This window comes from Drosophila eugracilis, unplaced genomic scaffold, assembly GCF_018153835.1.
Source record: "Drosophila eugracilis isolate 14026-0451.02 unplaced genomic scaffold, ASM1815383v1 contig_513, whole genome shotgun sequence".
Classification (NCBI taxonomy): domain Eukaryota; kingdom Metazoa; phylum Arthropoda; class Insecta; order Diptera; family Drosophilidae; genus Drosophila; species Drosophila eugracilis.
In genome coordinates, this window is record NW_024573387.1 from 71782 (window position 1) to 93068 (window position 21287).

General features: G+C 43.3%; 2 protein-coding genes across 2 annotated transcripts in view; one reads left to right on the top strand and one right to left on the bottom strand.

The window, feature by feature from the left end:
- The first annotated feature begins 622 nt into the window (after positions 1-622).
- On the top strand, positions 623-3303 carry LOC108114872 (activator of 90 kDa heat shock protein ATPase homolog 1). Its single transcript, XM_017226025.2, has 4 exons — positions 623-1051; positions 1115-1751; positions 1846-1981; positions 2834-3303. Exons 1-4 carry the CDS (start codon positions 904-906, stop codon positions 2975-2977), a joined length of 1065 nt encoding a protein of 354 aa, XP_017081514.1. The 5' UTR covers positions 623-903; the 3' UTR covers positions 2978-3303.
- Positions 3304-4050: 747 nt separating this feature from the next.
- LOC108114770 (zinc finger protein 160) overlaps positions 4051-21287 on the bottom strand; it is a 34932-nt gene continuing 17695 nt past the window's right edge. Inside the window, exons 2-4 of the mRNA XM_017225881.2 lie at positions 17094-19543; positions 7340-7537; positions 4051-4378 (exon numbers count right to left, since the gene is read on the bottom strand). Coding sequence (XP_017081370.2) covers positions 4054-4378; positions 7340-7537; positions 17094-19537 — 2967 coding nt within the window. The 5' untranslated portion in view covers positions 19538-19543 and the 3' untranslated portion in view covers positions 4051-4053. The remainder of the gene's footprint in view (positions 4379-7339; positions 7538-17093; positions 19544-21287) is intronic.

A 21287-nucleotide genomic window follows, 5' to 3' on the forward strand; every position in this document is an offset into this window, starting at 1 on the left:
CACTATATTAAATATCTTGATTCCACTAGCATAAAATAGCCGTTAATTCGTCTTCGATTTCCATGGATAAGGAATCTTATTTATACCTTTTACTATAAACATATTGCCTTTTTGCTGATAATATTTTATTTTAAACAATTAGAAAATTCCAATTGAAAAAGCTTCGATAAATTTGTCAATGCGTTCGAATGGGATATGTGACCTGAAAAATAAAACTTCAAAGCGTAAATCTTAAAGAAATTGATCTGACCGACTTGGTTTCAATTTATTAAAATCAAAAACAAATTTTGTTTTTGCCAATCCGTGTAACCCTTTCAAATGTGGAGTCAAAATGGAAGTAAGCTGACAAAAGCTGACCCTAACTGTTAAGCCGTGTTTAACATTAATAAAATAAAGATAAGAAAATCATCATTGTTAAATATTTGGCTGAAAAAAAGAGAAACAATTGCTATTTAATATTTCAAAATTAATATTTTAAACTTTTTCGGAATGGCAACTCTGTGGACATATGTTCAAAAACTTTATAAATAAAATACCAAAAATACCACAGTCCAAAAATAAAATTACTGAAAAAATATATAAACCGTAGGAAAATTCACTTTTTCAAAAGTATTTTGACCATAAGTTAATTGACAAAACGTCCAATAAAACACAATCTACCGCAGATATACGATTCCTAAGCGGCACATGAAATAAACGATAGGTGGCAACGCCGCCAACATATGTGTGCACTGGCATCGATAATTTTTACATCCCTATATTAAACCGCAGAATTCTAGAAAATTCCACTCGCAGGCCAGCGTGAATTCTCGGAATTAGCTAAAGCAAGCACTGCCGGATTAGAATCGCACCCCCATCACCCAGCCCTTCATACAAACGTAGCCAGTTAACCCGGATTAAGCCATGGCCAAGTGGGGAGAAGGAGATCCGCGCTGGATTGTGGAAGAGCGCCCCGACGCTACCAATGTGAACAACTGGCATTGGACGGAAAAGAACGCCACGCCCTGGTCCAAGGACCGCCTCCATCAACTTTTCCAAGACTTCAAGATAGGCAAGTACCTCCAAGACACCTGTCAAACCATCCTAACCTAAAAGTAAACCTATCAAAACGCAGAGCATAGCGACATCGAGTGCGTTGTGGATGCCGTGGACAAGTGTTCCGGCGAAGCCACAGTCAACAATCGCAAAGGCAAGCTCATATTCTTTTACGAGTGGGAGCTAGTGCTTAAGTGGTCTGGTAAGCTGCTCAAGAACAGCAAACTGAGCCACAAGGGCAAGCTGACCATTCCTAATCTGTCTGAGGAGAACGACCTGGCGGACGTGGAGATCACGGTGACCATCGATGAGTCTAATGACGAGTCGGAGACCCTCAAGCAGTTCATGTACAACCTGGGCCGCGACCGCGTACGCAAGCAGCTGGGCGCGTACATCCGCGAACTGAAGGAAGAGTACTCCAAGAACCTAATCCTACCAAAGAAGGGCGATGAGACCGGCGCAGGAAACGCTGTGGCAAATGCCAAGGATTCCAACAATGTCCGGAATGCCGCCCAGAAAGCCGCCTCAAACACCTCATTGTCGGCGCCAAAGGGCAACAACTCAAGCGTCGGTTGCAAACTGGACGTACGCACCCTCTCGATGACCGAGGAGTTCCACTGCAGCGCTAACGACCTGTATAACGCCCTTACTAAGCCGGATATGGTCACTGCCTTCACGCGGGCCCCCGCCAAGGTTGATGCTGTGCGTGGTGGCGAGTGAGTATTCTACTTCCCTTGGACTCTTTTCTGGATTCCCAGGCTTATCATCGTACTGTAATGAAACTTTATTCAACTTTTGCCCTCATTTAAGATTCGTTCTTTATGGAGGCAATGTGCTTGGAAAATTCGAGGAACTCGTGCCTGAAAAGAAGATCCAGCAGAGCTGGCGTCTGAAAAACTGGTCATCTGGTCACTACTCGAATGTTGTCATAGAGCTGGAGGAAACTGTAAGTTACCAGGCCAACTGAACCCAGAACCCATCGTATAATAACAAAGCGGAATATTAGGGGTTGTTGACTTCGGACTTTGACAGAATTCACTTTAGGTTTTTCTTCTATTTTCACCTCTTCTTTTAGCATTAACGTACAAATCAAAACGTTATTCAAACTAACCTCAACGAAAGAACCTACGATACGTAAATTTATTTTAAAATTTGCATTATTGCAACTTTTTATGTCTTTGAACCAAGTTGGTTTGAATTTTGTTTTATAGATCAGTTTGTTTCCTCCCGAAATTTGACATTCAAAATAAGATAAATATGTAAAAGGCTGGCGTTTTCGAATATTCTTGATGGAGATCATATGGCAAGTCGATCTAGTCAAATCCTTCTATCGCCGTCTTTGACGCACCCATATGTGTGTTGAAACGGAAAATATCTATTTTGTCAATACCTATCTTCCTACTAATGGTTGAAGTTCGACAAATTAAGGTTATGAGGCCACAGCCAAATCTATATATATTTGAATCATTTTTTAGTTTTAGCACTATGTAAAGACATATTATCTCGATACTGGTTAATTAAGTAATTGTTATTGGACCTGTTTATTGACTGTTCTATAATGAGCAAAAGGAGGCCGACGATCTGAAAATAATGATTCCGAATGCTTCAAATTTGTAGTTTGCTTAGTAAATGCCTATAGTTAAAAAAATAATATACAACTCCACGTCCTCAAAGACTGTAGAAAAGGAAACACAGTAAGATGCTAATATGTCCAATCTTATATGCTAAAGGCCTTCATAGGTATTAACTCCACAGAACTAGTCAGTGTTGTACTAAATATTACCATTTCTCCTTGCAGTCTTCAAGCACAATGATGTCGCTCAAGCAGACCGGGATCCCCTCCTCCGAATACGATGCGATGAAGACAAACTGGTACCGATACTACTGGCACAGCATCAAGCAAACCTTCGGATTCGGTACCTCGATATCCGACGCCTTATAAGAGGACGCCTCTGGTGCGGAAGGCACTAGATTGAATGGGGATTTGGTGGCCGGCGGATCATTAAAAGATTTCCATTTGTATTCTACATATTGTGCTGCGAGAACTTCATTTCCACCACTAGCTGTAATTTCTGTTAAACCTTGAAGGCTCTTTCAAAACCTCTTCTGTAACGTTCGACAACTTTCGAACTGAACAGTCAACGGCTCGTTTGCTACAGTTGCAGTAGAACCACATTACATACATAAAAAACAAATACAATTCACGCTTCCGACATTGATTTCACACATTGAAACGCTGAGAAAAATAAATGAAAATTTAGAAAAGGATGTTTTTGTAACTTTTGTTTGTATATTAAAATAAATTTGTTACAAATAATAGATATGAAAGCCTTAAAACCCCTGGGAGAAGTACTGAAAAAATTAGGAGAAATTACAAACAAGTTTTACAATAAATTTGTGGTTCTTTCAATTGACAATATTCTTATGACGTTTATGGGTTATATTGGGCCTATTACTCCGAAGTAGGAATCGTTCCGCTAGTGAGGCTCCTCTCCAGCGTGGGGGGTATACTAAAATAAAAAAAAAATATATTTAAAAACATTAATGAAAATTATGCCGATAAACACGAACTTTTTAGCTCATTTTTCCTATTGGATTGTTGCTGAAAATAAACTTTTCGCTATTATAGTACGAGAGTAGAGAAGTCTGCTCTGTATAAAGCATAAATTAAAACTGGGAACTAATATCTTTTCTGGACTTAGAAACCATATTTGGTTAAGATATGATTGAGGTATCGAAGGTAGCCTGATAGACAAAGGTCAGTCTAAATGGAAACAATCACATGAAAGAAGATATTCGAATTTTAATCTTAATAAAATTACAACATTTTTATCACGTTGAATAGATCATCAGAGATACATGTCGTTAAATTAAGAGTCTCTCCATATTTAACCTATCATTCTAGCAGAATCAGACTAATAATAATTGCCTTTACCGCTAGACTAATCTAACCTGTAAGTCGTGCATTAACTTTAAAAGCTGGATATTTAGACAGTGTGCTCAAAAGAAAACTTACCTTCAGTCTGCTTTGTGAGTGGCCAGGTGCTTCTGGTACTCCTTGAAGCTATTGCTCTTGAAGATCTCGCTGGCTGCCTGCTCGGAGCACTTGGCGCACTCATAGATGAACTTGCCGGGGTGCTTGCCCGTCTTGATGACGTGCTTGCGCAGGTTGTCAATGGTGCTGCACTGGAAGTCGCAGTGAGGGCACTGGTGAGGCTTCTGGCCCGAGTGGCGCAGCGAGTGCCGGCGGAGATGGCCCTTGATGCGAGCCCTGAACTCGCACTGATCGCACGAGAACCACTCCGCACCACTCTCCTTCCCAGAATGGGCCGACTTTAGGTGCCTGCAGAAAAAACAGAGGAGAGGAAACGAAGCTTGAGCGAAGCCATATTTAAAATCTCAACGCTTGATTAGGCGGTAAATTCCAGTGGCGGCTTGTCCCGCCACCGCAGTCAGAACTAATTGCTAATTTCGCATTCGAATCGCACGCTCGAAATCAAAATACGAGTAAGTTGGCAATTGCCAATTGCCTTTCGGCCAGAGAAGGAGAAAAGGCTGACTTGGCCAATCCGGGCTTTGCTTAGATGGCGATCAGTTTTTGGGTTAAGAGCGGGAAACCAATATTGGGCAATCGAACGATCTGGTCTAGACGACTAGCCAGTGAGCTTCGATCGTGCTCGGAAGTTTGGGATTGCATAATAGTAGTATTAATCCTCAAAGTATTTTATTATAAAAAGCTGAGATCGGAAACATATACTTAGAAACATCCTAATTATATAACAAAGTACGCATAACTATAGGTTATTTTATTTATACTCTAGACTTAAAGGTTTATACCGCGTATTTTACGAACTTTTGAAATATAAAATATATTTATATTTATACCTTAAGTTGATTGTTAAATTATTTTCCTATCCACTTCCATTAATGATCACCCCCATAAAGCCGATATGCCCCACCAGGAAGAGGGAGGTCACCTCACTCACACGATTTCAGTTACGCGCCTTCAATTATGCCCAATGCTCCTGGAGCTTTTCCCCCAGAAGCCAGCTGAAGGAGTCTCTCCGCGAGCGTGCGCTTGTGTGTGTGTTGTCCACTCCACTTATCAGCTACTGTCCAAACCGAAGACTCACAATTAATTGCCAATGTTTTTTTGTGGGCTCGGGCCGCCGGAATCGGAATCTGTGTGAAATCTCAAGCTTCGACTGGACAAACTGAAGGCTGAAGTTCCAGACCCAGGCGAAACAGACGGACGCGGCTCATGCGCGACTCGGTAGGCTTAATTAGCGGCAAGTAATGGAGCTTCAAGATCGTCCCGCCAGTTGTAGGAGGTTTTCCAGCCTCATTCAGCCCCAGCCCCCGCCCCCTCAGCATGTACATGTATCTCTGTGTGTCGAATGCCGACAAACTGGCGAATCGCGATTCGCGAATCGAGGCCGCGCAGCCAGCCGAACGCCTTTTTGGATGCGCTTTGAAATTCCTGGATCAGCAGCGCTGCCTTTTGATAGCTAATTGAAGATCTCGGATGTGAGTTAAGCCCATCACAGCAGCTCCCTGCCCAGAGCCTGGATTTCTGGGCAAGATTTATGCAAGCCCTGATTTTCGGCTGAGGTCAACTTTGCGTACTTTTAATGAGGCGAAGTCTTTTGTTTTCCTTTTGATTTACTTTTGCTTTGCTGAGTGAATTCATTAAGAAAAGTAATGGCTTGGATTTGCAGATTTACAGAGATATATTTGAGGAATGTCAGCCAGGTCTTTCTCCAGAAGAGGGCATATATTGAAGCCCGATACAACTTCCTTAAAGGGAGAGGAGAAGGGACTTAGTTAAGTATAATATCTAATAGCCAGGTCTCTCAGTCTTTTCGTTTTGGTTTACATTTTCATAAATATATTTTAAATTTCTTTTCTTTTCTATGTTTTGCTGTGATTAACTCCTTTTTGGCCACAAATCCACTCCTTTTCTTCACTGACATGTTTCGAAAGTAAGGTATATACAGTAAGAAATATAATAATAATAATATCATCAATTTACAATATATATATTTTACAATTAGTCTTGATTACCGATTCTTACTTAAAACAATATTCATTTAATCAATAACTATTCCCATAAAATACTCTGATATAATAATAATTCACTCTGCATAAGCGGCACCTTAGCTTAAGCTATTTAGTAGTCGCTTGATTGTATTCTAGCTAAGGAAGTTCTCATGCATAACGTCTACACTTCATCTAATCCATATATAATCGCATTTCCAATACCCTCCACAATGTATAAAATCTATTCAGTTACAGGCAACCTTACCCCGCCCAAGAAGACAAAAGACAGCGAGCCAAAGGTTAAGGTGATGTGGGGTATTAGCCATTATCCATCCCACTGCTCCAGCATTCAAATCAGCAACGAGCAAGCCAACAGACCAACTAACCAACGGCGGAGTACAAAAGAAGCCAAATGTCGTCCCCATCAAAGCGAACAGGGAATCGACGACGACGATCCTCCTCGTCCACGTCCACATCCCCATCGACATCCACATCCAAAGCCACTTACAACCGAGACTGGATCTCTGTTTCGCTTTATTTCGCTTTTTTCTTGGGGCGGACAGCTGCACAGTGGCTGGCCAACAGTGGCACTACCATATTGCCGGCAATTTGGCCCTGAACTGATCGCCGGGATCGAAGAGAGCCGAAGGGGGCGGTAGAAATATTACAAGAATTCAATGCGCATATCAAAGGCGATCGATAAGTCACGATTTTGTGAGGATCGAGCGGCGACTCTGGCGACTGTCCTCCTCCAACTTATCCCCACTCCTCCGGTCCCCTCCGAGCTGCCTCTGTGCTTCTTGTTGTTTTCATCAATTTATGCAATTGCCGTTCAAAGTCTGCAATTATGGATGACATTTTCGCTCTTGTTGCTCTTTTGCCTGCATTTCTTTTTGTCCTGCAAGAAATTCAAATTCGTGGGGAAAATGTCGCTCGTTTATTTTGTTACCTGCAATTGTCTTGGCCTCGTTGCAAGTCCTGATTAGCATTTTGTTGATTAGTATTAGGCTAACAAAATTGTCAGGCACCTGGCAGACCTCTCCCTCGAGGAGTTCTTACCCTTTGGGGATATCAATAGGACTAATTAGGCGGAGTAAATCTTACAGATAGATTTCAGAAACTTTAATCATTATTTCGAGATATATATGTTCTGAGATATGTGAGATTCGGAGTATGTAAAAGCAATTCCTTTTAAGTTTTATTATACCCACCTATCAGACGGTTAACTAAGACTAACCACCCTAGGGTTACCAATATTACTCACCTTTTCAGGTGCAGCTCACTCTTTCCCACATAGCTGCAGTTGTCCTGCTCACACTTGTGCCTGCCCTGAGCGTGGGAGATCAGGTGGGTTTTGAGGCTCTCCGGGGTCAGACCTGCATACGAGCAGTCCTCCAAATGGCAGCGGTACCGTCGCTCCACTGTCTTCGAGTGACTGAGCTCATGTAGTTTCAGGGAATACCTGGAAAAGTTAAAACGCGAAAATTAAGCTAGTGTATCTCGATGTGGACCATGACAAAAACTCTGTCACATTTTTAAAACCCCTGCAGTACGTCTTTTTTTGCATGAATTGGAAAATTTTTAATTACATTAAATCAAGGCAAAAGTAATTCGCACCAAAGTCACGTTTCATGGACGGCAAAGACACGAGGCACGTCCACGTTCACATCCAAATCCAAATCCAAAATCCGACCATACCAGTTCCAGGCCTTGTCCACGTTTGTCCAGCCGCAGCTCAGTCAAAAGGACCCGCAAATGCAAATGCAAACTCTGCTAGGCAAAACTTTTCTGCACATCAATTACGGATGCTAATTAATCGAAACAGCTGAGGGTTCCCCTTCGTGTTTGGCCTGTTTCCCAGGGAGTTCTTGGTAATGGAGCAGCATTGGGATTTAAATAAGCCAGGACAGACTTAGTTGTCAATTCAAGTGGCTGTGTCATTGATTTAGTCGCCAACTTTCTTTGGAGGTTATCACATTTACAAAAGTCCCCTGAAGGACATTGAAGGAACTTAAAGCTCACCTGATTTTGTAAATTATACTTAGGATATGCTTTTCCATGCCTTGTTTTATGTAACTGCTTATGTAAAAGGTTAATGAAAGGGTTCTTGGGACCATTAATCAAAATCATATATTCATATCCATATGGACAACTAGCCATGTTCCTATAAACGCTGAGAACTCAGCAACTTTAAAGGCTAGACAGCTAGCTTAACATCCCTTCTAACGCCCACAAGCAAGCAAAGATATAGATATGCCTTAGTTCCACGTTCAACCCACAGCTTTGGTGCAAATAGGAAAAGTTAACAAATAACGTGTTTTTGGTAATCGTTTCTTATCGCTTTCCTTTGTTTTCCCCATCTCAGCCATACTTATTATGTGGAAGTTCCATACGTTCTCCAGGCTGTTTAATTTATTAAGAATCTTAAAATAGGCCCTATTAATGCTTGATTGGGAAAATTACATAAAATGGTTAATAAGGAAAAACAGTTCGTTAAAAATGTCGTCCTTATCTTTCCAATTCTAGATTATTACGTTTTAAATTCGTTAACAAAAAATAAACAAGAGGAAACGCTATAGTCGGCACTCGACTAAAATATACACGTTACTGTTTTACACAATTTTAAAATATTGATTTTGCTAGTGGAAATTCCTGAAGCGCCACCTGTTGTCGGAGAACTGATATTGACGTCACTGCCCATGTGGGGCCTTTTAACTTAAATTTCTTCATAAATAGCCAAATAATGTTCCGATTTGAAAATTCTTTGGTAAATCGATAGATATTGACAAAAATATGTTATACAAGTTCAAACGAAAACATACTCTATAATATTACTATATACTATTACTATATACTTACTATGTATATTATTTGTGGGCGTTAGAGTGGAACTTTCTATCACGTAAAGTCCCCGAGATATAAGCTTTTCTACAAAATGCGAAAACCGTCTTTTAAGCTTGGTGGGCGAATGGGTGGGTGTGGCCGGATAAGAGTACCACTATAAGATGCGCTAACATTCTACTGAAATTCAACCCTCTAGCTCTAATAGTTCTCGAGATTTCTGCGATTTTAGTTTTTCGTGATTTGTGGGCGTTAGAGTGGGCGTGGCAGGATGATGAAATAAACTTGCGCTGTCCAGAGACCTCAAGAATCTTTATGCTTAATCTCAGCTTTGTATCTGTTATAGTTCCTGAGATCTCAGCGTTCATACGGACGGACGGACGGACAGACGGACATGGCTCAATCGACTTCGCTATTGATCCTGATTAAGAATATATATACTTTATAGGGTCGGAAACGCTTCCTTCTATCTGTTAAATACTTTTCAACGAATCTAGTATACCCATTTACTCTACGAGTAACGGGTATAAATACAAAAAAGTTTCCGTTTAGTTCAAATATTAGCCAGAATCGGAAGATGATAACATAGATTAGAACGCCTATAAATATGGAGGAGTTGAATTCCCAATTTATACATTTCAAGAGATCTGTTCTTAGCGAAACATCAAGATTGACGATGAGCTCCGCATTGAAGTTAAGGACAGCTATGGCCAAAAAGTAAAGAAGAGCTGACTTAATGACATATTAAATATTCTAAGCTGACTTCTGGTTGTGCTTGGATGTCTCCTGGGAATAGGACACTACCAAAGAGATGAAAACTTTGTCGCTAAGGGCCTTGAGGTGGTCGCTGTATTTGGGAACCCATCAGTCCATGATTAAACTAAGACCGAATTGGCAACTCCAAATTCCTCATAGGAAACGGCTGATGATTTTGTGAGGAGATATAATGCGCAACGATCCCAGAAAGTGGATGGTGCATCGGGCCATTGGTGGCAATCGCTAAGGCCATCCCTAAGAAAGGCTTTTATATGCTACACCACTTATAAAGTTTAAATAATTATGTTTAAATAAAAAAAACTTTTGTTAAAGAAACAGAAAAGCTAACTAAGAAATTGTCAATATAATTTTACGCATTAGATATGCATCGAGGCAATACCCTTCTGGTTCTGATCTGTATAATAGGGTTTCTCAAGTTAATTGTCCTTGGCAAATCCTTTTTTCCGAATAAGATTTCTGAAATTCTCAGTTCTTAGCCACTCTTTATTTCCACAAAGCATCGGTAATTTGCTTAGCTCATTTGGCATTCAAGGAGGAAAAGATTCTTCTTAATAATGCGCGACATTAACAAAGTTTCAATCTTTAATCTAAATTCCTGTTACGAGACAAGCACCGAGCAGCGGACTCGGGGGTGTAGAGGTGGAGGTGGCATTAAGGGCTATGGGGCGTGGCCAGTCTGGAGAATGGGGGTAAGACAACATTGTCATGCATTTCTAATGATGCCATCGCGGAGTCGAGGAGGAGAGGGGGGTCGAGATGGGGGCGTCGTTGATATGTGAAATGTCACTTTGTATGGAGTTTGAATAGCAACGACAATGACAAAGACAGCGACAGCGACAGAACAGGATGACGAGAAGGGAAAAGCCAGGAAAACTGAGAGGGTAGCGGGCGGCGGTAAATGGAGCAGATGGGTGGGAGACAGCCGCTCCTTGAAGGTATTGCAGGACTTGACAAAAGGATGCCATTTTACCTGCAGGAGTTGCCGTAAATTGTTCTTGTTTCTGTTGCTACCGTTGCCCGGGATAATGGTAGCAACAACAACGGAATCGGGACAACAGGAACACCAACAAACAAGAAGCAACATAATGCTGAAAGAAAGCAAAGCGAATTAGATGCAACAACAACAACAACAACGCCAACAAAACTACCAACAGTGAACAACAAAATTATCTTTCGCTCGGTTCGTTTTCCCAGCTCCCAGTTGTATTTTCACCTCCAACATTAACTTTTATTTCCTCAAATGCATTTTCCAGACTTCGTCTTCTCCGGCAAGTTCTTGAGTTTCTCCAGCTATAACAGTCTGTCTCGCTAATACGTTTGCCTCTCTGCCCGGAGAGGGGAGGCAGATATGTTCATAAGCCCAGACCAGGCCACATTACTCCCTAAATTAAATTGCAGCAGACTTGGGCTAATTTGAAGCAGCTTGTTGTTCTTCTCGAAACAATTCCAATTCACATTTTATGAAAGTCAAAGACAGCTTGCCTAAGAAATCGTCATCCTGTTACCACATAACATCCATTATCTGTTTGAAAATTGCACAAATATTTTCCTTAAGTTTGTGTTTACTGGCTGTGATTACAACAGTTTGGAATCTCTATTTCCATTCTCCATCGGCAGGTATAGGAACTTATTAATAAACAATAAATATTTCCCCTAAGCCTAGTTCTTTTAAAATAATTTAAACATTAGGTGTCAGCATCTAAGCAATGCGGATATTAACCATATTTTCGAGTCAGTCACATAACCAGGCTTAATTTCCAGAAGCTGTTCAGACGGGAAACGCCAAGAGAATTCACAGGGATCCCTTCAATGCTAGGATGTTGTGATAGGATAGCATATCCTGGCGTCTCCTGGCAGCAGCTTCGTTGCCGATTAGTTGACGAAAACGCCTTGCGATGAAAACTTTGCCCTTTTCAACGCTGTTCCAAGCTGTGGAATGGGCTAGGGCTGAGCTGTCATCAGCACCCCCTCGGAAAGGAGAAGCCGGAGTGCAGCAGCTGCAGGCCAGGACGGAGCTGTTGGCTCTGTCCGGGTGTTGTGTCAACTTTTGCACGCCATCCATTAGAGGGATGCTCGTTCCCTCTACGGATGCTCCGCCCCTCTGTCCCTCCTCTGCCGCTTTTGCCACCGAAAACGCTGAGCAAACATGTCGCGGGTGCGGCAGGTGCAAAATGTATCCTGCTGCTCATTGTCAGCTGCACAAGGATGCAGGATGGGCGGATAGGCGGATGGGTGGATGGGCGGATGGTTGGCGGTTGGTGGCCTCTCAGCCCCAAGAAGGACTCCTGTCTTTGGCTGTCTTAGACAATCGCATGTGTAGTTTGGAGCAGCTGAATGTTTGCCCTGGTGCGCTCGCATTGTTGTTCCCCAAACTCGCATAAATATTTATGACAGCGTCTTTCTTGTCTTGTCTTGTCTTTTGGGCGCAAACTTCTGTGCCGCGGGCGTTAGTCAAGTCAGCCCCCTTGCAGACGGCTTCCGGTGTCAGTCACCAGGATGTGGGCATACACCAGTGCTGCCAATATGGCGTTTTCCCCAAAACAGCCTACATTTTCAGTATCGTGCAATATGGTCTTGGAATTTTTGCCAGTGAAAATAAACTAACTCTCCCCTTATGTAAGTTTTATCAATTATGGCTTTATAATTCACATTTCCCTTTAATCTTGATAATTACAGCCTTACGAATACAACCAGAAGTATATTCATAAAATTGAATTGAATTCAAACTAAGTTTTTACAGAAAGTAAATGAGTGCCTTACTAATTCAAAGCAGCTCTCCACGTAAACATATTTTAAGAATACTTAAGAGTTGACTTTTTAAACAGACGCAACACTAACCAAGCCGTCTCTTAAATATATTTGTTTCTCGATTTAGTTTACATATTGTAAAACTTTCAATTAGCAACATATAGAAAACTTTTTAAATTTATCAAATTTTCTGCTTAAGTGTAATCTAAGTGACGGGACTATAAGAGACCTGGCAGTGATGTCAGTCACATGAAGGGCTTAATAACTTCTTAAATAATAAATCATCTTATTGATCCACAGGTGATGTGTATAACTATATTGCCATTTAAGTTTGACATTTGTATTGCAAAAACCCAAATAATTCGTAAGAAGTATATTCTGAGCCCAAGTGCATTGCCTTCTCAAGGTTCGACAAGCAACCCGAACACAAAGTGCTTGTGGCATCACTAGTGGACACCCAACCACCTCCACATCACCTCCTCTTAGCTGTGCTCATGTAATTGGTACGTAAGTCTTGTCTTGTCTTGCCTCTTGTCCTGGCCCACTGAAGTTGAGAGTTGTTCCTCGCTGGCGCGACATTAGCCGGATTTTGATGCCTTGGCCCGTGCTGCATGTGAAATTAGTTGTTGCACCGCACCAGCCAACCAGACAACCACCCAACGCCGACCGCCCACCTATCTGCTTGCGTGGGGGCGTGGCAACATTTATATACCATGTGTAATTAGGGAAGTGCCAGGGATACCTTCCTTTCTATTCCTTCATTTGGACGACTCCTTGGCGCTTATCTGGCAAACTTGAGCGAAACAAAAATCGTTGCAGGAAATTACCGTTAAATGTCACCCTTGCACTTGTCTAACAGCCCACCCCCAACCTCCTTGTAACCCCTTTCAGCGATACGTGTGTGTACTTTCTTGACTTTGTTTGGCTTTGTCGTTGTTATTAATGCCTGGTCGGGTCTTAACTTGAAGTTTTTAATGTTCCACTCTGCCCGTCTATTTGGATTAGCTTTATGGCACGGGCAATGGGATTTGAATGCGACGCCTCCGCATATGGATATGCAACATGGATGTGCGGATTGTCGGTAAGAAGGCGGTAATTGTGGGTTTTCTATGTGACATTCTTGTGAACGTCCTCCTGTTTACCCAGTAATAGGTTCTTGAAGGGTTATGGTTTCCATTTATTTGCATATTTTTGAAAGGGATGAAAGTATTCATTTAAAAACCAAAAGCATTTCCAGGAAATATTTATCTTTTGAGTCAAAAGACTTCCATCTAACGATTCATTTATTATTCGCAGCAGGCGGTCACTCTAGCATCTGTAACAAACAGTCACATTAACTAATCTATACACACTTAGTTGTAAGCGCAATGTATTCCTCTCCCTTACTGTTGCATAAAGATCAAGCTAACGAGCACTATGTGTGTCCTCTTCGCACGATCAGCAAATTACACTAATACAAGAAGAAATTAGGCTAGGATAGAATAAGAAAAAGAAGTAAAGAACACTTCGTTTTGGACAACAGAAGAGAAAAACATGTCGTTGCAGTGACTTTAGATACGAGGGGTTTTAATAAATTTTACTCGCAATATATATTGTTAAATTTGGCCAACTTCTATTGAAATAACTCCTTCAGATTATGGGTTTAGCCATCTTCGTTTATATAATCAATCTCCCTACAATTTTCCTTCAAAACTACTACATGGAGTTCCCAGGGAGAGCTAGCACTCTGATATGACGCTCATGAGATGGGGTAGACAACTAGTTCGGCCAAACAAAAACACAACCCAAACTTGCCGGCAACGGAAAACAGAAAAAGGCAGCTCAAAACACTTGCCAATGGCCATCAACAACAGCCAGAGCCCGAAGTGAGATGGGTGATTGGGACTGAGACATAAGACTGAGGATTCGAACAACACGTTCCAGTGCCAGCCGACCACAAACCGAACAATGTCCGACTCAATTTCGCAGATTCATAAAAATGAATGAATGCGATGTGGCAGTGGAATCCCTAAATCCTCCGATAGACCGGCCCGGCGTCATTGGAAATGGAAAATCAAGTTTGTGAAATTGACTCTCAAGTGATGGAACGTGGGGGTGGGCATGCAGCATGGGGCATGGAGCCGAGATCACTGGAGGACGACGGCGACCATTAAAATGAATTGCACTGCACTTTGTGCCATCAACAGAATCAACTGCCGGCAAACGAATGATGCACCATAGGAATGACTTAAAATACAAAATAAAATAAACCAAAAGGAAAAAGGAGAACGGACCAACCCAAGAAAAACAACAGCTACCACGGGGGAGAAGGGGCGGCTGGCAAATGCAGACGGATCGGAAAAGGCACTGGCCAGAGCAAGATGGCGAGAGACAGCAGATGAAACCGAATCCAAATCCGAATCCGACTCCGACTCGCAGAGGCAGCCAACAGAACATTGCACGCCATTTCAATAAAAGTGAATTGCCCGACGCTGCGATGGCGACGACGTCGTCAGCGGACGCCTCAAACTTCAGCCGCTGCCTCCTGCAGAAGGAGGACCCATCCCGACTCGTCCTCAGCGCTGGCGAAAGTATCCGCAAAGGACATCAGTCGGCGATGGAAACGTGACACGACCAAAGAACTAAGTTCGCTTTTATTACTGAAACAACAGTAGAATTAAATCAACTAATAAGAAAATTTAGTTCTTTCTGACTACTTGCTTAACTCAGATATGATAAGTTTTCCACTAATTTAACTAAAAAAGATTTGTATTTCGAACGATTAGCAATTACTTGAAGATCGTCTTAAAGATTTGTATTTAATTTGGTTACTCTTCTCAGTTCTATTTATTAGTCAAGCCGCATTTTACTCCTTTTTAGTTTTATGGAGTATGGTATTACACCCACATCTTAACTAGTAGTCAACTATCAAATTGCAATCTTAATCGATACAGTTATATCGAAGATATAAACCCGAAAGCCGCTTCGTTTTGCCATCTCTATCACTTCCAACTCGACGAGATGCCAGCTAAAAGAAGCGACCGTAAAAGTTGAGTTAGCTGGAGTCTGGAATTCCGGAAGCGTGTGTAGCGCTCCGCTGTTGACATGACTGACGATGTCGTCGTCCTCGCCGGCCTCGTCGCCCCCTCGCGTGTCCTGGGACTAAGGCGTACTCAAAGTTTTCCTTTACTCAGCCAGCTACTCCACTCCGCGCCACTCTCCGGCAGCTTTGCTGGCCACTTGGTCTCGTTAGTCGTAAAAGCAAAGTATCTACATCAAGCGAGCACAACAATAACTTCAAATGAGCATTTTAATAAATTTTTCAAATAATCACTTGAAAAGTGGAAAATTCTCTGCCCCAGCGACGAGTCTCAGTCTCAGACTTAGTTCCAGTCCCCGTTTCCATCTCAGTCCCGATTGCAATTCAACTTAATGTTTGCTTAAGGAATTAGTTGGCAGAGGCGAACGTGAAGTGGAAAAAACTTCGCAAGTTATGAGTAGTTATGAGGAGCAACGGAATTGGACGATGCGATTTGGATCTGCCAGTGCTAATGGGTTTCTTTGGGATGTGGCAGGGGGGAATGTATTGGAAGAGTGGGAAAGGCGTCCAAAATCTATGAAGCGATAGTATGGTGATTGCCATTTTGGGTTGGAAAATCCGTATCAATATCAAAAAAGATCCATTTTCCGGATGGTTAGCATAAACAAAGAAAAGTATGTACCTTTAGGTAGCTATGAGTTGTTAATCAGAATCACCTTAACTACTCCTCCTCATGTACTCGATGGTTTAAAATCCGTAACGGTGCTAGAAAGTATGCTTTAACTTTTAACTCTTTAAATACTAAATAAAGATAAATCCATTTGAATTTCTTATCCAATTCAACTAATTATTATATTATTCTAACATAGAAAAATGAGTTTACACCCAAAAATTAAAATCAACCCAAAATGTATTTTGCAATGTCAAAATACAACATACCGAAAAACATTTACTAAAATATCGCGTTAGAAGTGGACATTCTAATAATGTTTTTGGTGGTCCCTAAAGGGAAGAATACGGAATTGCAAACGGGCACAAAACCCAACTGTTGTCTTTTCTGCTCGTATCTTTGTTTATCCGTAAAAATATTTATTTTCCGGAATGGGGAAATTGCAGTTTTCGGTGGAATAGCCGCAGGCTTGATTTGCGAGTGCATTGCATACTTTGTGGCTGCAGTCCGCATATGGGGGTGTCCTCAACATGCCCGCGTTTTTTGGCCGGAATGCCCAGCACTTAATGAGTTATATTTTGTTGTATTATTTCGGTTACTTATTCTCACATGCTGCAGCTTGGAATTTTTAATTAATGCAACACACAATCCGTGCGCGTGCATGGACTTCATTTGCAGGAATTCCCAAACCGCCATTTTTTCCGGCTTTCTTGTTGTTTATTTGAGACTTTTATAATGCCAAACTATTTGGGCGATTTTCGGGGACTACAATAAATTGCATGACGTTTTCATAAGGCACACGCTTCTGTTGTAGCCAGTTGAAAGCTCGGGGCTATTCCGAGTTTCTAATTAGCGGTCTTTGTTCCGTTTTCAAAATTACACGGACATGAAAATAAGTTAGAGGAGGGTCTAAAAACTTGAAAGTACTGCGATTTAATTGAGAACTTAGCATGTGTTACTCACTTTTTGGCCAGTATTTTCCCACAGGTTCCACACTGAAACTTGGGCTTGGGCTGATCCTCAACTTGTTTCTTAGCCAGCGTGGCCTTGTCCTGATCCTCTTTTTTGGAGTGCATGGTGGCCATGTGGTTCTTCAGGTTGTGCCTTCTGGCAAACTTTTGGTGGCACTGAGTGCACTCGAAAATCTTTTCATCGGTGTGATTTCTTAGATGAGCCCTCAGGGAGTGCTTCTTGAAGCTCTTAGGGCACAAGGGGCACTGGAGAAGCTCGTTCTTCCCAATCGTCCCGGATCGTGTGTGGAATATGCGGTGATAGACCAGATCGGACTCATATTGAGACTTAAAGCTACATTGATCACAGGAGTAGATGGGTTTCTTTTGTGCTGCAGATGGATTGGCGCAAGATGAGGTGCTGGCCAGGGGCTGACAGCTCCGCGTGTGCCTTCCGAGTGCCTGGGCAGACTGAAAGCTTGTTCCGCAGCTCAGGCATAGGTGATTATCTGCTGAGTGCACTTCAGATCGGTGTTGGGCTAAGCTCTGAGGGGAGTCAAAGGTTTTCTGACAATTCGTGCATTTGGAGTTGAGATTTTTGCTCCTCTTGGCGGGTGGGTTAGAAGCTGGCTCCTGTAGGACTTCCCTTAGCATATGCTCTATTTCTTTTTCCGGCTCTGAGGTGGACTTTTTCGGTCTAGCCTTAAGTCTATGTTGCATCAAGCTGCGGTGGCGGCGCGCCTCCAAAGGGGTATTGAACTCCAATCGACAGATGGCACAGTAATACCTGGCAAAGTGGTGCTTGTGCTTTTCATGACGCTGGAGAGCCAAGCGGGATTTCTGTGGAGCACCACACAGGCCACATCGAAACCTACTCTGGTACTCGTCGGCTGCAGTTCCCGAAGGCGGATGGTCAGGATGCTCCGAGGCGAAGTGACGGCGTAGTTGGAAGTTGTAGAGAAAGCCCTTTCCGCAAGTGGCGCACTGGAGACGCCTTCTTTGGGCTATACATATGGGAACCGATCTGTTCAGGGCCAAGATAACTTCTTTATGAGAGGGATGCAGCAAGTGAAGCCACATGGAGTCGTTGGTGGTGCACTCGAACTGGCAATAACTGCACCAAAAAGACCCACCCAGCCTTCTTGTAAGTTGCAAGTGCTCCTGGGACTGCCAGTGATGGAGAAAGGCCTTCTCAGTGTTGGCGTAGAATCTGCAGGGCAGGCACTGAAAAGGAGACTGCCTCACTATGCTGGCCATGTGGCTGAGGATTTCCTGCAGGCAAGTTTTCCTCTTCAGGCGACTCTGCTGCTGCAGCCTCCTGTAATGGTAGTGGGAGATCAAGTGCTTGCCCATCAAGTGCCTGGCCATCGTGTGCCGGCAGAGATCGCATCGCAGAAGATTGGCTCTCCTTGGACGTTTCGGGGGCTTCGTTACTGTCTCGTCCGGATTTGTTTCCACCGCGAAGTCCTTGCTCAGGGTGAGCTGCTTTCCCAGAGTAGCCTGCTCCAGCTGGCATTCCGCATCGGCCCTTTTCACATGATAGCCACTCCGCAAATGTTGCTCGTAGTTCATGCGACTCTTCAGTCGCCGGCAGCAGATGTTGCACCAATAACTGGCTCCAGGTTGCTCCAGCCTGGTCAGATCTATGTTCTCGCGATACTCCAACTGCTTGCTACCTGGAACCCACTTCCCCTTTGTATGATCCTCTGGAGGATGGGTGTACGTCTCTTCCGGAGGCTCATCCCAACTTGGCGAGAGGCGTTCTATATGCTGGTGTCGTAGGTGGGGACGGTGCTCCGGTTTCCACTTACCACCTGTGTGGGTGGCTGGCACAGTGGGTGGTGAATGACGCCTTACATCGTAATCCTCCTCATCATCTTCTCCATCAAATTCATCGTGCTCTTCGTCCTCCTCCTCCTCTTCACTTGCTTCTGGAGAATCATGATCAAAGTTGAGAGGTTTAAACACCGCCTCCTCGTGATCCCTTACTGCCTTCAGCAAAGGGTCGCCACCGGGCGCTGTCCAGGACTCATCTTTGCTTCTCTCCTGTCGTGCCACTGATCCCGTCTTTCCACCAGTGGATACGCTTTGCAGTTGCAGCGAAGAGAAGAACAGATCAGCTCCCAGTTCATATGGTAGGTCGTAGGCTTCCGTCAGGGACTTGGAGGTCTTTCCACCATGACTGGCAGCCGTTTTGCGGAGGTAGCTACTTGGAGCCTCCGGTTCAGCAAAGTGAAAGCTATCGTAGGTGTGGTCCAAGTTGCTGCTACTGATGATCGGCGGGGAAACCTGAGAGGGAGTGGAGGTTGTAGCCGGTCCATCTGTTGCTGGCGCCGCAACTTGCTTCTCCGTCAGAAGACAGTTCCGCTTCCGGTGCTCAATGTACTTTGCGAGTCCGACTATTGTGGCATTGCACTTGATGCACAAATGAGTGTCCTCCAGATCGTCTGTGTTCATGGTAATCTGTAGAAAAACAGGACAGATTTTGTTTTTAACTGGAGAAGTTAAGGATAGTGGCATAAAAAAGTCCTTAAATACTATTTTAAACTGCTTCAATAGTTATCCCCTCTTCCTCTGGAAATATGAAGAAAATTCTTAGATCTCCTCCACGATATCTAATCTGTATACTTCCCATTCGATGTTTTGGATAGTTCAGTTTTGTTTTCTTTACTGCATTCAGATAGCCCTTGGAAAGACCGCAACTGGATGATTTGTGGTGATCCAGTCTGGTGGCTAAGCTCTTCAGCCCTCGCCTCTTCATGGAAGCTGCACAAAATGAACTGGCCCTCGACTCCGGCGGGGTAATATTTCAAGCCCGCTTTATTCATTAGCCGGAGATCCACCCCCGTCCACCAGTCGTCGACCCGAGCCCTCAACCCTTGCGTCACAGCAACAGTCATGCCCACCGCAGCGTTGACATGGCCGCGTCCCGTTTTCCGAGCTGCTCCACGTTACGTATCCGCCTGTTAGCCGGTTGTCCTGTGTGTTGCGGCCTGTCAGAAATGAAGTTTATGGCGTCTGTGTTGCGTCCGTGTAACCCGCTGCCTCTGACTCAGTCTCTGTTTCTGTCTCTGCCTCTGTCTCTGCCTCTTTCCGTATCCTGCTGTCCCTTTCCGGCCCTTTCACGATGCTAAATGTAAAAGTGTCATTTCCGCCATATGTGAGCGCGATGAACGATGCGTCGAAGTCGACGTTGACGCCAGCAACTCTGATGTTGCTGCTGTGCCGCTGGTGTTGCTGTTGCTGCTGCTGTGTTGTCGTCTCGGTTGTTAATAATTTCAGCGCACAATTGCAGCAACAACAATCGCTGGCAGCAGTTGGCGGGAATTTATACAAACGAGGCCCATGTCTGAGGTTAAATACGAAAAACATAACAATTCCAATGCAGAGCCCCATTCCCATTCCCATTACTGCTTCCACGCCCGGATGATATGGATCCATGTGGGAATGCGGGATGTGCGATAGGGCTTATATGGGCGATGGTCCATGCCAAACATCCGCGATTGCCGCCTTCATCCGTCTAACAAACCAGGACCATATTGGCCACACCCCCTGCCACCCCAATTGTTGTTTCTGTGAGTGATAAACGAACATTTGTTTAACAATTAACGTGCTAGCAGCAGCACATGCAGCGCCTTATTTATTGGCTTTAGACTTCAGCCACTTTTTATGGGGCAAGTTAAGGCTAAAGGGGAGGTGACACTTTGATGTCTTTGCTAATTAGTGTTTAAATTAACATCAAAATGAAGTATATTTTGTGAAATATTTCAACTTCCGTTCAAGGGGTATTATAAGTTTTATTGCTTCTATAAAATAGAAAGTTAAATGGGAATTCAGAGAAACTAAAGCAAGATACACATTCATGTTTCGTGTGAATGAGTCTCTGGCCACAGCAATACGCATATGTTAATTTCCAGCATGACTCTATTGAGGAATTAAATAATAAAAGCAGTTAAAATCCTGCAAAGCACAATTGTCCCATTATTTGCATTTGTGACAACGACGACGACGATCCAATCCCCGACCCTAGCCCAACTCCAAACCCAATCCCGATCCAAGGGAATCCATGCTGGAATCATCGTCAGCCTCTGCGTCATCAACAACAATAAAAGCAATGGGGCAATGGCAGAACAACAAATAACATGACAATGTTGTTGCTGTTGCCACACGTTGTTGCTGTTCTTGTTGTTCGAGGGCATCATCAGCA

Bases quoted from the DNA above. Each gene is read 5' to 3' on its own strand.
- LOC108114872 (XM_017226025.2), top strand. From the start codon at position 904: ATGGCCAAGTGGGGAGAAGGAGATCCGCGCTGGATTGTGGAAGAGCGC. The intron at 1,752-1,845 runs GTGAGTATTCTA...CCCTCATTTAAG, and splicing joins GATGCTGTGCGTGGTGGCGA to ATTCGTTCTTTATGGAGGCA. The intron at 1,982-2,833 runs GTAAGTTACCAG...TTCTCCTTGCAG, and splicing joins TCATAGAGCTGGAGGAAACT to TCTTCAAGCACAATGATGTC.